Source organism: Crocodylus porosus, unplaced genomic scaffold (genome assembly GCF_001723895.1).
Source record: "Crocodylus porosus isolate Cpor-Errol unplaced genomic scaffold, CroPor_comp1, whole genome shotgun sequence".
NCBI classification, from domain to species: domain Eukaryota; kingdom Metazoa; phylum Chordata; order Crocodylia; family Crocodylidae; genus Crocodylus; species Crocodylus porosus.
This window is the reverse complement of record NW_017728951.1, coordinates 541,749-555,282: the sequence shown is the minus strand read 5'-3', so window position 1 is coordinate 555,282 and position 13,534 is coordinate 541,749. Positions and strand designations below refer to the sequence as shown.

At 40.9% G+C, this 13,534-nt stretch overlaps 1 protein-coding gene across 1 annotated transcript in view; it reads left to right on the top strand.

The window, feature by feature from the left end:
* INPP5A (inositol polyphosphate-5-phosphatase A) overlaps positions 1–13,534 on the top strand; it is a 441,277-nt gene that overhangs the window by 147,335 nt on the left and 280,408 nt on the right. The window contains exons 3-4 of the mRNA XM_019555884.1: positions 4,796–4,896; positions 10,161–10,248. Of these exons, the coding sequence (XP_019411429.1) occupies positions 4,796–4,896; positions 10,161–10,248 (189 nt within the window). The remainder of the gene's footprint in view (positions 1–4,795; positions 4,897–10,160; positions 10,249–13,534) is intronic.

Below are 13,534 nucleotides of genomic sequence, written 5' to 3'. Positions count from 1 at the left end.
GTGGCAGCAGGGCAGAGCCCCCACTCCTAGCACTGCCACACCTGCATCCCACATCCTCCCAACCCCCCTCCCCGAGTATTGCACCACCCCTGCCCCAGCTGGGCAGCTTGTCCCAGCCCCAATCCCTCCTTCCTTAATGCCCCTTCCCTCCTCCCTCCCCCAACCCCAACAGACTTACCAGTTGGAGGCAGCTGTCACCTGCTTGTTTAATCTATGGACAAATCTCTGAATCAGCTGAATCTTTTCCAAAGATTTCCATGTTGATTTGGATGCTTTGAATTGATTTGGAGCTTTTATTTGGTCTCCTGATTCGATTCAGATTCTTTTTTAAACTAAATTTGACTATGCTAAATTTAACTTTATGCTACCTTAATTACAGTTTGTAGTGCAATCGCCAGCAAAAGTGCTGGAGAAACAGCAATACATATAATTGCAATCTAGGCACAGGGCATTTATGTTCCTTCTGCATGTGCAAGTAAAGGCATGCTGGGATCTAATGTGTGATCTACTACACAGTTGTGCCTGCTTCCATGCCACATCGCAGGCACAGTTAAGTTTTTTTTTATAAATACTTTGCACGTGTAGCTGGCCTTAAGGTTATTGTGCAGTTAACGAGTTTATTGTTGTTTCTCATGTGCTGTATAATATTATTTCTAAATGCTGTGCTGTGATTTTAAAACATGCCCCAAGTTGCATACTCCCCCTCTGCTAAAGTAGATCTTAATAAGGTGCATACTCCCCCTCTGCTAAAGTGGATCTTAATAAGCTTCTTTCCCCATCAAAAAGTTTGTAGTTCCTTTGCTGGATTTAGTTTTCATTAAAAATCACCCGTATTTTAACCTCATAATCTGGAAGGAGATGCTCCACTTCATGTAAATAAAAAATGAGGAGTCATTTCTGACTGAGAGCTTACATACAGACTAAAACCTGTTCACATCACTACAGCATCTTCCTTTAACAAGTTATTTTTCCGTGTGCTTTATCATGTATCATGCTTATAATGTTGTGAATTAGAAGCAGTTTCTTTGAAATTGGTGAGGTTTCATTGGGGTTAAGGTACTTCAAAAATTTTTGTGCTTTACCTATAGATCATAACAGTTTGCTTATTTTTATTTCTTACCTTTTTCTCTGTTACTGGCTCTTTTTTTAAATTGTATTCATAAATCTACACTATAGATTTTTTTTGGTGGTGATCAAAGTATAAAAAAACATTTAAAAGATTAATCCCTTTTCAGTGTAATGTTACGTACTCAACATGATGTGAAAGAACTTGACTAGTTAGAAACAATTCTGTTTAAGATCACTGTAAACTTAAGTGGATCAATTTCAAGGCCCACAGCAGTGATGAGAAGAATTGAGACTGGTCATATTTTATATTTTAATGATAAATTATAGTATGGTGCTTTAAAAATGCTGAGAGCCAAGGCTATTTACAAAAGATTTTTAATCTATTTGTCTTCTTGCCATTTCATTGCTATGTGAAACAATAAATTCAGTTGGGAGGAAACCTTATACATCTTACAGTAATACCTTTCTAGTGCAATGAATCAAGTTTCCCATTCAATTCGGAACTGACCTAGAACATCATTTTTGTTGCTCAAAGGAACAGTTCTACATAGAAGCTTCTAGATTAAGTGAGATGCAATTGAGATCTAGGGCATTAGTCTAAAGCAGTTGAAATCTGTTACTAAACTATCACAACTAATTTCTTTGGCTTCACTGCACCTCAGTTGTGTGAAATCACACATGATTAACAAATTAATATCTGAAATTTGGGAACTTGCAGATTTTACTCTTTGTTCTAGGGAGTTGGCAGATTGTTTGGAGAGCTGTATATGACTCTGTATGTACATGAGAGAGAGAAAGTGGGTCAAGAATTTAAAGGTCGTCTCAGCACCCAAATCCTTTTGAACTCCGGCGACTGTATTAAATTGAATCACCAAGTTTTTTATGAGTAGAGACAAGGCTTCTCTAAAATTCAGTAGTAAAATAATGGATTAAGTCGTGGGTTTTTGTTAGTGAGAAGGCTGACTGGAGAAGAAATACATATGTTTTGCTTGAAAATTATTTTGTTTGTAAATGTGAAAAGTAACCCTATAGCCCCAGATTGGAACTGACACATGGAAGAGATGGGTTCTGCTGTCCCTGCTGTAATCTCCTCTCTACTCTTACCCTGTGGAGGTTACTTCATGTCCCAGGGCTTGCATTTGACCAGGAGGTGAAGACTGGACAGCTTAGAAGGTTAAGCAGATATGCCAAAAGGACGGTAGAAGCAGCACATGGTGTTTGGGGTGCTTTTAAATGTCAGTGGTGATCTACTATTGAGAAAAGTTGGAGATCGCTGCCTTACACCCAAGTAACATGGTCTGGGTCCCTTGTTATACTCCTCAAGTACAAGAGGAATATAGTCAGTGTGTTCTGTTCCTACACTCCTACGAGGTACAGTTTACCCAGGTTCCCAGATCTTGGAATTCTCAAGTGGGAGGGCTAGAAACAATCAAGCAGGAGCACAGTAAGGTTATTCTGGGATGGTCCTTTCATGGTTGTGCAGTTGCATCAAAAAAAAGTTGTCAGAAATGTTTTAACAAAATATTTTTTGTTGGAAAAGACCAGCACACCAAAATCATATGCAGCTTTTCAGGGGCTGGTATACATTTGGTCAAACTTGCACCTGAATGTCATTCATACCAAGTGAATGCCCTTGCTTCTGGGCTATAGAGTCGTTCTGGCTCTTCCTGACATTGTGACTATCTAATTGTGTATATATAATATAGAACAGTACCAGGAGGATAGATGACCTATACCAGGGGTTCCCAAAGTTTTTTTTTACACCGTGGCCTGGAAGTGGCAACGGCCTTGCGAACTGCAGCCCAGCAGTCACAGCCGACCGCATCTGGAATTTCCAGCTAGAAGATGAGTAAGGATACCTCCATCCTTGGGGGGCGGGCAAACCCTGTGTTGCCACGGGCCCTGCAGAAGGAGCTATGGCCTCTCCACCTGGCTGTGGGGGGCCTGTGGTTTGCTGGTCCACGGCCACTTACAGTCCGGCAGCTTGCTGTGCTGCAGACTGGCAGCTGACCTGCTGTGGCCCGGCACAGGGCCATGGCCCAGGGATTGAGAACCCCTGACCTATACATAATAGCTGACAGGTGAGTGATTTGGGCACTTACCCAGAATGCTGGAGACCAACACTCAGATTCTTGTTTTCCCTGAACTTTGGTCTCTCATATTCAATATAAGTGCTCCAACCACTAGTCTGCCACCTATTCTATTTACCTTCTTGGTTACTGTTTTTTGTGTGTGAGAGAATTTATAGAGGTCATGGATTTATCCCAATGCAAAACAGGAAAATCTGAATTTTCAGAGAGAGCGTACAAAAAATCTTATGTGAAAAATGGTGGCCTGAACAGTTAAAGTTTGGGAAAATTAAGTATAGTTTGAATTTTAAGTATAGTTTTGAAATGAAAACTGTCAGACTTAACTATAGACATTGATATGTGTGCTACCTATAATACCAACATAGTCACAAAGCTAACATAGCAACTATTTTCCCTGTTCAATTGGAAGGGGGTGATCAAGCTCCACTTCGGAGGTGATCCAGGGGAGAGAGGCTGCATGTCTGCAGTCACTCTCCCCTAGCCCTGACATCCCCTTCTCAGCTCTGGTGCCGTATTCAGGATGGGAGGGGCAGGTAGGGACAGGAGGGAGCTCCATCTTTGCCCAGCTAGTGCTGGAGGGTGGGGCAAATGGATTGGAGCTGCTCTGAGCTCCCAGCCCATTCCTGCTCCCAGGCAGAGACAAACAAAAGTTAATGAAGGTGCTGTGCTTTGGAGCACCTTCATCTGAACCCTCATTAAATGACAGTTAGTTTCTCCTGCCATTGGACTTATCTGACTGATCACACTAGAAACGTAATTTCTGTCTCCATCCTGGGAGCTATTGCTGTGGCCTTTTCCATTGTGGTAAGCAACCTACCCTAATCCTAGTGACATGATCACAGACAATCTGTGGATAAAGTATCATGGAGATTTCCTTTTAAAGTTAGTCCTTTTGCCACAGATTTTCCCATGGAGAAAGGTAGATAATGCCAATAAAAACTAATATATCAGTATTCCACACTAAAATCACTTGTTTTTTGAGTAGGTTGACTGTAGTCTCGTATCTCCTAGAATACTTAGGTTTCAGTTCTGTGCAATTATGTTAGCATAGTGATGGATTTCTCTGCCTTGTCCTATAATGTAGAAGCTAAAGCGAACGAAATACACTTGCAACAGAACTCCATGGAAACATTTTTACTATATAGTTACTGAGAACTTTTTGGAATTTCAAAAAATGATGGCATTTTTAAAACATTCAGAAGTAATTAAGGACTTTGGACTCTTTAAAAAAATCTTGTTTAGCCCTTTTACACCACAAGCAAAGCCAGAATTTGGTTTTGTTTATTTACCAACATATGCCGTTGGTGAGATTAGGTAGATAATGTGGTGCATTTTACTTAAGTGACTAGGAACAACCAGCAAGAAATCATATATTTAATAATAACAATGAAGTATTTTAGATGTGTAAATTAATATCTTCTATTCTGAGTGCATTAAAGAACCCAAGAACTCCTTCCCACATTTATGATTCTGACAATTATCTTATTTTCATATATAATAGAATTTCTGTCATGTAATGACTTGCCTAAATGACTTGTATCTAAATTTTCATTTTTTGCGCAATATTGTAATAGCTGTTGATATAATTTAACTACTTTATATATATAACATAACATATGTATGTTTGTATGTTTCAGGTTGTTCATGCACACAGGCCACACTTCATGGCTTTACACTGTCAAGAGTTTGGTGGAAAAAACTATGAAGCTTCCATGTCTCATGTGGACAAGTTTGTGAAGTAAGTAATTGGAAAGGAGCCTGTTCATTTTAGCATATGTTTGGAAGATGTAACAAATATTCTGGATAAATTCTTAAATAAACTCTAGTTTAGCCACAAGGTTGGATGAAAGAATTACTGGTAAAATTCTGTGTCATTCCAGAAGACAGATTAGACTTTCATGGTAGTCCTCTCTAGCTTTAAAAATCTTTTGAATCTGTGATTCATAGAATCATAGAAAATTAAAGTTGGAAAAGACCTCAGGCCATCAAGTCCAACTCTTTCTCAAAGCAGCACCATCCCCAAATAGAACATTTCAGCCAAGGCTTTGTCTAACTCTGGTCTTAAAAATCTCCAAGGATGGAGAACCCACAACCTCTCTGGGTAACCTGTTCTGTTTTACTGCCCTCCTAGCAAGAACATTTTTCCTAATGTCTGACCTAAACTTCCCTTGCTGCTACTTAAGACCGTTGCTCCTTGTTCTGTTATCTGCCACCAGTGAGAACAGCCTCGCTCCATCCTCTTTGGAACCACCCTTCAGGTAGCGGAAGGCTGCTCTCAGTCCCCTCTCGGTCTTTTCTTCTCTGGATTAAATAAGCCCAGTTCCCCCAGCCTCTCATAAATCATGTCCCCCAGCTCCCTCACCAGTTTTGTTGCCCGCCACTGGTCTGTCTCCAAGTTGTCCACATCGTTTCTGTAGTGGGGGACCAAAAACTGAACACAGTACTCCAGATGTGGCCTCACCAGTGCTGAATAGACGGCAATAATCACTTCCCTTCATCTGTTAGCAACACACCTACCAATACAGCTCAGTATGCCATTAACCTTCTTGGCAACAAGGGCACACTGCTGGCTTATATTCAGCTTATGATCTGCTGTAACCCCCAGGTCCTTTTCTGCAGAGCTGCTGCCCAGCCAGTCAGCCCCCAGCCTGTACTGGGTGGCCTGTACTGGTGCATGGGATTCTTACAAGGTATTAAATACATTGCTCCCATTGACTTAATCTCATGGACCTGCTGCAAATTTTTATAAGACTTCTATGAATAAAGTAAGCCTATTGTGCTTAGAAGTAAGAGAGCATACATGGTTACAACAGCACACTACTGAATTTTGAAGTAAATGAAGTATTAAAATTTGGTCATTAGATAATATTGTTTTTGCACAGCAAATTCATTGATGACAGTATAATTTTACTGTACCACTGTCTAGACTGGAGCAGGCAGTTATTTTGGGCAGAAGGCCGCTTAGTGAGTTTTGGCAAGCCATCAAGGGCTGCATGACAAGCAGCCAGGGGCAGATAACTATTAATTTTCTAAATTGTTTAGGGGCCTTGCGGGCCAGATAGAATGGCCTGGTGGGCCGCATCTGGCCCACGGGCTGTGTTTTGCCCACCCTTGGTCTAGACAGACATAGCAATTATAATATCAAACAATATGTATGTGTAACTATGTTTGCATGATTATTTCACACCACATTTGCAGCAACATTGCTAGTTTTAACCTTGTTTTTCATTCAGGGTTAAAGGTACAGGAATTTAATTAATATTCATCTGTATGATCCTGTGGCATTAAGACAGATGGTAACAGCTGCAGTACAATCCTGAGCAGCAGCGGTTCCCAACTTTACTTATTAAAATAAGTAAAAGGTACATTTTTCCACACTTTCAGTTGGCAAACAAGGTACTACATGTAAAATATCTGACATCTGAAAATGTAGTCCCTCCAGAATTTACATGACTACTTGTCTTAAGTTGAAAAATACCTGTTTCTATATTGTCGTTAGTTCCTACATTTACAAAAAAGGAAGTAATAGAGACTATTTCAAGATGACAGCAAAAGATAATTTAGTCATCTTGGGCAATTGTTAAATTTTTAAAAGGTGATCACTCTAAAAATTAAGCAGTTCTTTTACCTGTTTTCATATGGTCCTAAATTGTTTGGAGTAAACAATATGAACTCTTGGGGATAAAGTTAACTTGAGTGGCTTGTGGCCTTGGAAAGCCAGTAGATATGAAACGATGCAAAAAGAAGGATGTAAGAAGCGAGAAAATTGGAGACTGTGAATTAAACTATAAATATTGTACTGCAATATTGTAAACTATAAGTATAAGTACTGCAAGGTAAAAAGTTAAGGTTTTCAAATTGCTGAGCAGTTTAACAGCAGATGTAGTTCTTTTTCATCTCATAATCTTTAGATAATTTGTTAGGTTGAAGTATTAATTGTAACAAGCATTATCTCTAACAGGAGAGCTTACCCTCATTTTAGGCATTAGTGTTTAGCCAGTTTTTATTGGTGCACTAGCTTTAAAAAGTTTTCTGTGAATTAGATAATTTATTATAAAAATGATTCTGTGATTAGTTCTTTTAAATACAGGCCTGAAAATTGAACTTATGTTGTGAAGGCTCTGTGTGCTCATTTAGGTCCCAGTCTCACCTGAAGAAATTAAGGATGGTTTAAACCAATAAGACGGATATTTGATTATTTGTGTTTTCTGGCATTTTAATTTCCTTTGCAGTGATGTAGTGCACCAGAGGGTGAAATGAGCTGGCTAAAAAATTTCAGAAACCTTAATATTTGAGTACCCTGAGTCATAGAAATGAACACCTGGTTAAGCCAGAGGTGTCAAACAGGGCCCGCGGACTGGATTTTGGCTCTCGGAGCCATTCCATTTGGCCCATTGGGCAACTAGTGGGCCATGGAGTTGAGGCATGGCCAGTGGGATGCTGTTGCTAGTATCTTGGGTCCCGTGGCCCTGGTGGACACGGGTCTTAGTAGACATAGCCCTTTGTCACCCTGTTGGCAAGTTGTCTGGCCTGTGGCTGCTGCTGCTGCCTGGCCTATTGCTGCCACTGCTGCCACAGTCTGGATCCGCAGCCTGGATCTGCTTTGCAAGGAGGTCCCGTTGTCCAGATCCAGCCTGGGGCCCAGGGTGAGTTTGACAGTCCTGGGTTAAGCCCTTTTCCTAAGTGTAGAAAACATATCATACATTTATTTAGAAATTTTTTTTTTACAGACCAATACTTGTATTTACACTTATTGGAGTAATTTTGCTTAGTAGCCTTGTTTGCAAATATTATTTTTCTGTCTTTACACTTAATGCAGTTTTTGTGGTAACTTGTCAGTATGCTGAAACAAAATTAATACATCACCTAATTTACTGTTGAAATATTTCTCTTCCAAGAAAGGACCATAAATTCCAGTTCTTTAAATATAGCCATAGCGAATTATTTTAAGAAACAAGTGACTTTTGTAACCACAGTGTTCAATACTTGATTTGCTAATAAAACCTGAGCCAGCTGATGTAAATATTCAAATTGCATCAATGTGCCAAATTTTAAGTGAATAATAGCTTATGCTGTTTTAAAATAGAATATAGCCACTGTTCCTTGTAAGTAGTCAAACAGTGCCCTCTGCTGTTGTTGCTCATCAGTGGTTAACTTAAAATGCTATTAAAATGTCTACCTTGTTCTTGGGAAACTGAATGCTTATTCTGTTGTGGAAAACCTGTATTCCTTTCCTTTTTCTGTTGAGGCCAATATTATACTTTGGGGCATTTGCAATAAGAAATGTAATTGGAACCAGCAATCGCTTTAGGACTATAAATCATCAAAATGCGAATTTGTGCCTATGGATTTTGAGACCTGTGACATATTTTCCCACCCCTTGACTATTTAGAGTTATGTAGCCTGCAAGAGCTGCTTTAATCATAAGCAGAGTAGATTCCATTCTTTGTCCTACTTTGACAAATATATAGACCACATTCTAGACCATGGGCTAGGTTTTAAAATGACAATCATGAAAGTGGAGATCTTCTATCCCTTTTATTCGGAGTCATTTTTCAGAACCCTGACTTTTGATTGTTATGGAGGGCAAGGGGCTGCCTGCTTTGTCACTCTTTGAGTGTGTATGACCTGAAGTTTTACTACCTGAAGCAAGCAAGGGGCTAGGGTGAAGTTAATTGTCAGGTGACACAGTTTTGGCTTTATTTCACTGACTAGCACTTTACTACTTGGTGCTTGGAAAATTATTTCCAACTATTACTTGAAAGTACACCTCCCCTGCTAGACTTAAGGGAAATGGGTAGGCAAAGGTTATAGCTGCTAAATGGGAATAGACTTTCATCTGCAGAGCTCTGATGGAATAGCAGTTCGTACTCTCCTCTTGCTAGATCAGAATTCTTCAAAGTACTCTTGACTGGTGCCTTCTCCTTTAAAAGTCTCCTCACAGAGCACTTTAAGATCACCATTTACAGGGCTACCAAGTCATACCTGCTAAGTTTTGTTCAGCTCCATGCATGACATGTCTTGACAAAGAAAAATAATCTGTGATCATTGTAGGATAAACCTGTTCCTTATGCACCTAATTTCTTGAGGTAGTTGATTAGAACAGGGGAGTAGAGAACGTTGGAAGAGTGACTGGGAGCAAGAGTTTACAAGGAGTCGGAGACTGCCAGGACTTGTTAGAGGAGGGAGTCTAAAATGAAAGATTGCTGCAAGCATGAAATGATCTGTTGGGACAGTAATAGAATCTAGAGCAGCTCACAGGCCTCACTGGGTATGCTGAGCTCTACTGAAGATTTGCCCACTAGTATAGTTACAAATCAGCGTTAAAACCATTTGGTACATCTTCACTACTCTGAGTTTTACCTTATGAGCCAGTCAGCCTTTACCCAAGCCATCCAAGTATTTTTACTCTGCAGTCAGATGTACTGGGATCTTTGCAGACAGTGTCTTCCAGAGACTGAGAACCTGGAACTCAGAGTTTAAAGTCCACTAGGCGGGCATATCAAGTTCTCAAAAAACTTTGATTTTTTGAAGTTACTTTTCACTCCTGATCTCCAGACAATTTGGAAATCACTTTAAAATAGTGTGGCTTATGTGTTTGATGATATCGATCCAGAACATATTTTGGTGGCAACACCATTAAATTGCCAGTTGTCACTCCTTTTTTGACAATTTTGACAGGAAAACCAAGGACTGAATTAGTATGGAGATTGAAGTACCCTCTCTTCCTTCTGATTAGAATTAAAGCATGTTGATATAGCGGTGTGATAGAGTTTGAACTGCAGCTATTTGTGCTGTACCAGTTCTGTTCTTCAGTCTCTGAGGCTTTCAGTCTGACATCTTTCATAAGCCTTGAAAGCCTTTAAAATGTTCATCAAAATGGGAAGTAGCTTAGTTATTTCTTTAAGGGGTATTAGGAACATGTTGAATATAGTGACTAAGGTAGAGATATAAACATTTTCATTCCATTTATATTGTCGTTCTTTTATTTATGTCTTTCAGAGAATTATTATCAAGTGATGCAATGAAAGACTATAACAGAGCCCGGGTTTACCTGGATGAGAACTACAAATCGCAAGAACATTTTACGGTAAATTTCCCTCTTTCAGGAGACTGATACTCCCTTGAATGTGAACTTGATTAGTTATTTATTTTTAATCCTGGTTATTGGATTGGTCTGAGTGTCTATAGTGATCAGGAGGATTATATCTTTACTAAACGTACCGTATGTGGTGGGAGAAGTACACATTAATAGATGTAGTTCCTGTAAATGATCAAAGTGTTAGTAGCATGCCAGAATTGGTGAAAGGTAAGTTTCTGCATTTTTTGTGCTCGTCGTTCTCTTTAGCAATTATCTCTCCATTCAAGAGAATGCCAGCAGGCTACATGCTGGGATAGTGCCAGATTTGGAACTTGATTAACTTTGAAGAAATGTTGGCAATCTTTAGATATTTTTGTCATGATCTTTTAAAGTCTGACTCGGTCTCACTGAAGTTATAAATGTGAAGGGAAAAATCAGCGTACAGATGTCCATTGATATGCAGGTGACATTTAGGTCAATATGAAAATGTGACTCAGCCTTAGGAGAACTTACCTTTCTACTTGTGAACAAAATGATAATATTGTTACAGCCTAAAGTTATACACTAAATAAACCGTTTGCTGCCATGTTACATTATGATGTACTGCTAAACTGTTTTACTGTATGGAGCAGAACTACTGCATTAATTTACCCCAGGGCTATCCAAATCTTGGCCTGCAAGGGGCTAACATGCAGCCTGGGAGCTCCTGCAGCTGCTGCTCTGGCAGCTGAAATCTCTGGGTTCCTCCTCTCTCTTCCGGCTTTTGCTTGCTTCCCCACCATTCCTGGGGATAAGGCAGCATGGTGGGAGGGGGCCAGAGAGGGGTTTGTGTTATCTGTACTGTGCATGAAGCCTGTAAGAAGGGACGTGGGCTGTGCACGTGGCCGGGAGAGGAACTGGGCTGCTCAAACTGGATGCTTGGTGGGGTGAGGGGCTACCTGCAAAGGATGCCAGAAGGACTGCCTCAGGGTTGCGCAGCCCATGCTTTATGTAGCCTCAGGGCCTGAGGGCATGTGGCCTCTGCCACCCAGAAGTTGGACTACCTTCATTTACAGGTTTAATTGATGACACAGATGAGAATTTCCCAACTGTCAAGGCTTTGTTTTTCCATGTATCCCTTTTTGCCCGATAATAACAATAATATTTTGCCAACAATAATATCTTGTTCTTACGTTATTTTGAAAGATCTTGGGTGCATAAGATTTGCAAACTGTTTGTCGGTAAATAATGAATTCTATGTGCATTTCTACAGAACAAGTCATATTAGAGTCTCTTCTGTTATAGTTGAAATAACTTAGGAAAGGATTTGTCTATCAAGATGCTTATGTGCCAGAATCTCAATATTAGAGCATGTAATTAGGAGCTGGATCCCCCAACATTTTTTCCTTTTCACCCAAACTCATATGTCCAGTAGATGCTAATTCTTCTCTGCTAGGCCTGTAGCTGTTTTGCTCCTTCCCAATGCAGCAGTAATGTTTCCTCTCACATATTGTGTCTGCTGTTGCCATCCAGCAGTAGCCCCAAAGATTCTTCTTCTCTAGCGTACTTGTTCCCTAACTTCTTCCCATACAAGTAGCCTAGTTTTACAGGGTAGAAAGAGATGCCGTCCTTTATGCCACCATAAAAAGTTTCTCTAGCACCACAGAGTGACAGCAAAAAGACATCCATCCATACCTTTTTATTGTATAATGGTGTGGCCACAACCAAAAGTAATAAGAAATTGCACCAACTAATTGCAGTGGATATCTGTCTGCTTAGGGTGGGAGAGCAAAGGCAGCCTAGAGATGTCTGCACTTTCCTGCCACTCTAGACAGGCACTCGCTGGACTTGAGGAGCCCAGGCCTACACGCTCTGGAATTCCTCCTGTACAGGATCGGGCCCCTTGGTCTTGGAACTCCTGTCCAGCTTTCCCCACTTCCAGAGACACGCCACCCAGGACATCTCCAGGGCATGTTTCTGCAAGCAGGGAAAGTTGAGCTTCTCCATATCCAGAGATATGACCCTTAGGTTTCTGGGCTGCATCTCCACAAGTGACAAAAGCCAAGCTGACTGGTAGCCACAGTGCCAGGACTGTGTACTGCACTGGAGTGTCCTGGCTTTCTCTGATCCCAGAAACACATTCCTGCAAGTAGAGAGCCCCAACTTTCCTGCTTTCACAGACACGTCCCCAGCAACCTTTTGGATTCCTAGAAATTGCTGGGGATACATCTCTGAAAGTGGGGAATACACCACTTGGCCTGCAAGATCAGTGGGCAAGACCATGGTTAATGTGCCAAGACATATCCCAGCACCACTGATCCACTTCATTTGGCAATTCTTGTTTCTAGCTCTAGAAACTGTTCTATCCTTGATGGACGTATCCTTCTTCTTTATGGTTTCTCCAGAGGGCAGTCTCAAGGAAATCCTCCTCTTTTTCAGCAAGCTATCTAGCATTAAGCTAAATTGTGTCTTGCTTTTCTCTGGGCTGTTGAAGTGTGTTATACTTTCCTTTGTACTTCTGTGTTGATAGTTGAGAAGTACATGCTGTTTTATCCTTTCAGTGGATAATGTCAGTGTATTCAGTAGACTTATGGAGTTAAATGATTTAATCCCATTCTTTCTTGCACAAAAACTGTCCTGCTGAATAGCAACTTTTATAACCAGTGGTTGCTTGCAACCCAATCTCTGCTTCAGGCCATTGAAACCTACTGTGGGTCACATATCTTCTCTTGAGCCACCTGCTGCTGTGTCTACCACCCACCTCCCATCTCTACTACCTGCGCCATGCACCACTGGTTCTGGTCCTCAATGGCACAGAGGGAAGGCAAAGTCAGTTTGGAGAGAGTAAGCAGTGTCTGTTGTACAGGGTGAGAGAGGGAAGCAGAGAAGGCTGCAAAAGAGCTTGCTAGCATGACACAGGGCAGAGAAGGAGGCACACTGAGGTGAACTGCATTTCACTACTCCCCCATGCTACCACATCGGAGCTATGCTGACCACTGGCATAGAGTGTTCTCCTAATATGGAAACCAGCCACAAAAATATTCCACAAATAGTTGTAATGTTTTTTGGCCATTTTCCATCATATCTTACCTTGAACATGTGACAGGGTGTCCCCACCATGCAATGCCCAATGCCAGCTGCTTGGAGGGGCTTGATTGATAGCTCCCTCCATGTCAGCAGACTGATAGGCATATGTGGAGCCCTCAATGAACCTGCACACTGCTGTTTGTAGGGTGCCAGTCAAGAGGAGTTCATTAGTTTTCATATACAGGCTATACACTGGGCCAGCGTGCCAGGTCTCGGAGAGCTTTGCCCC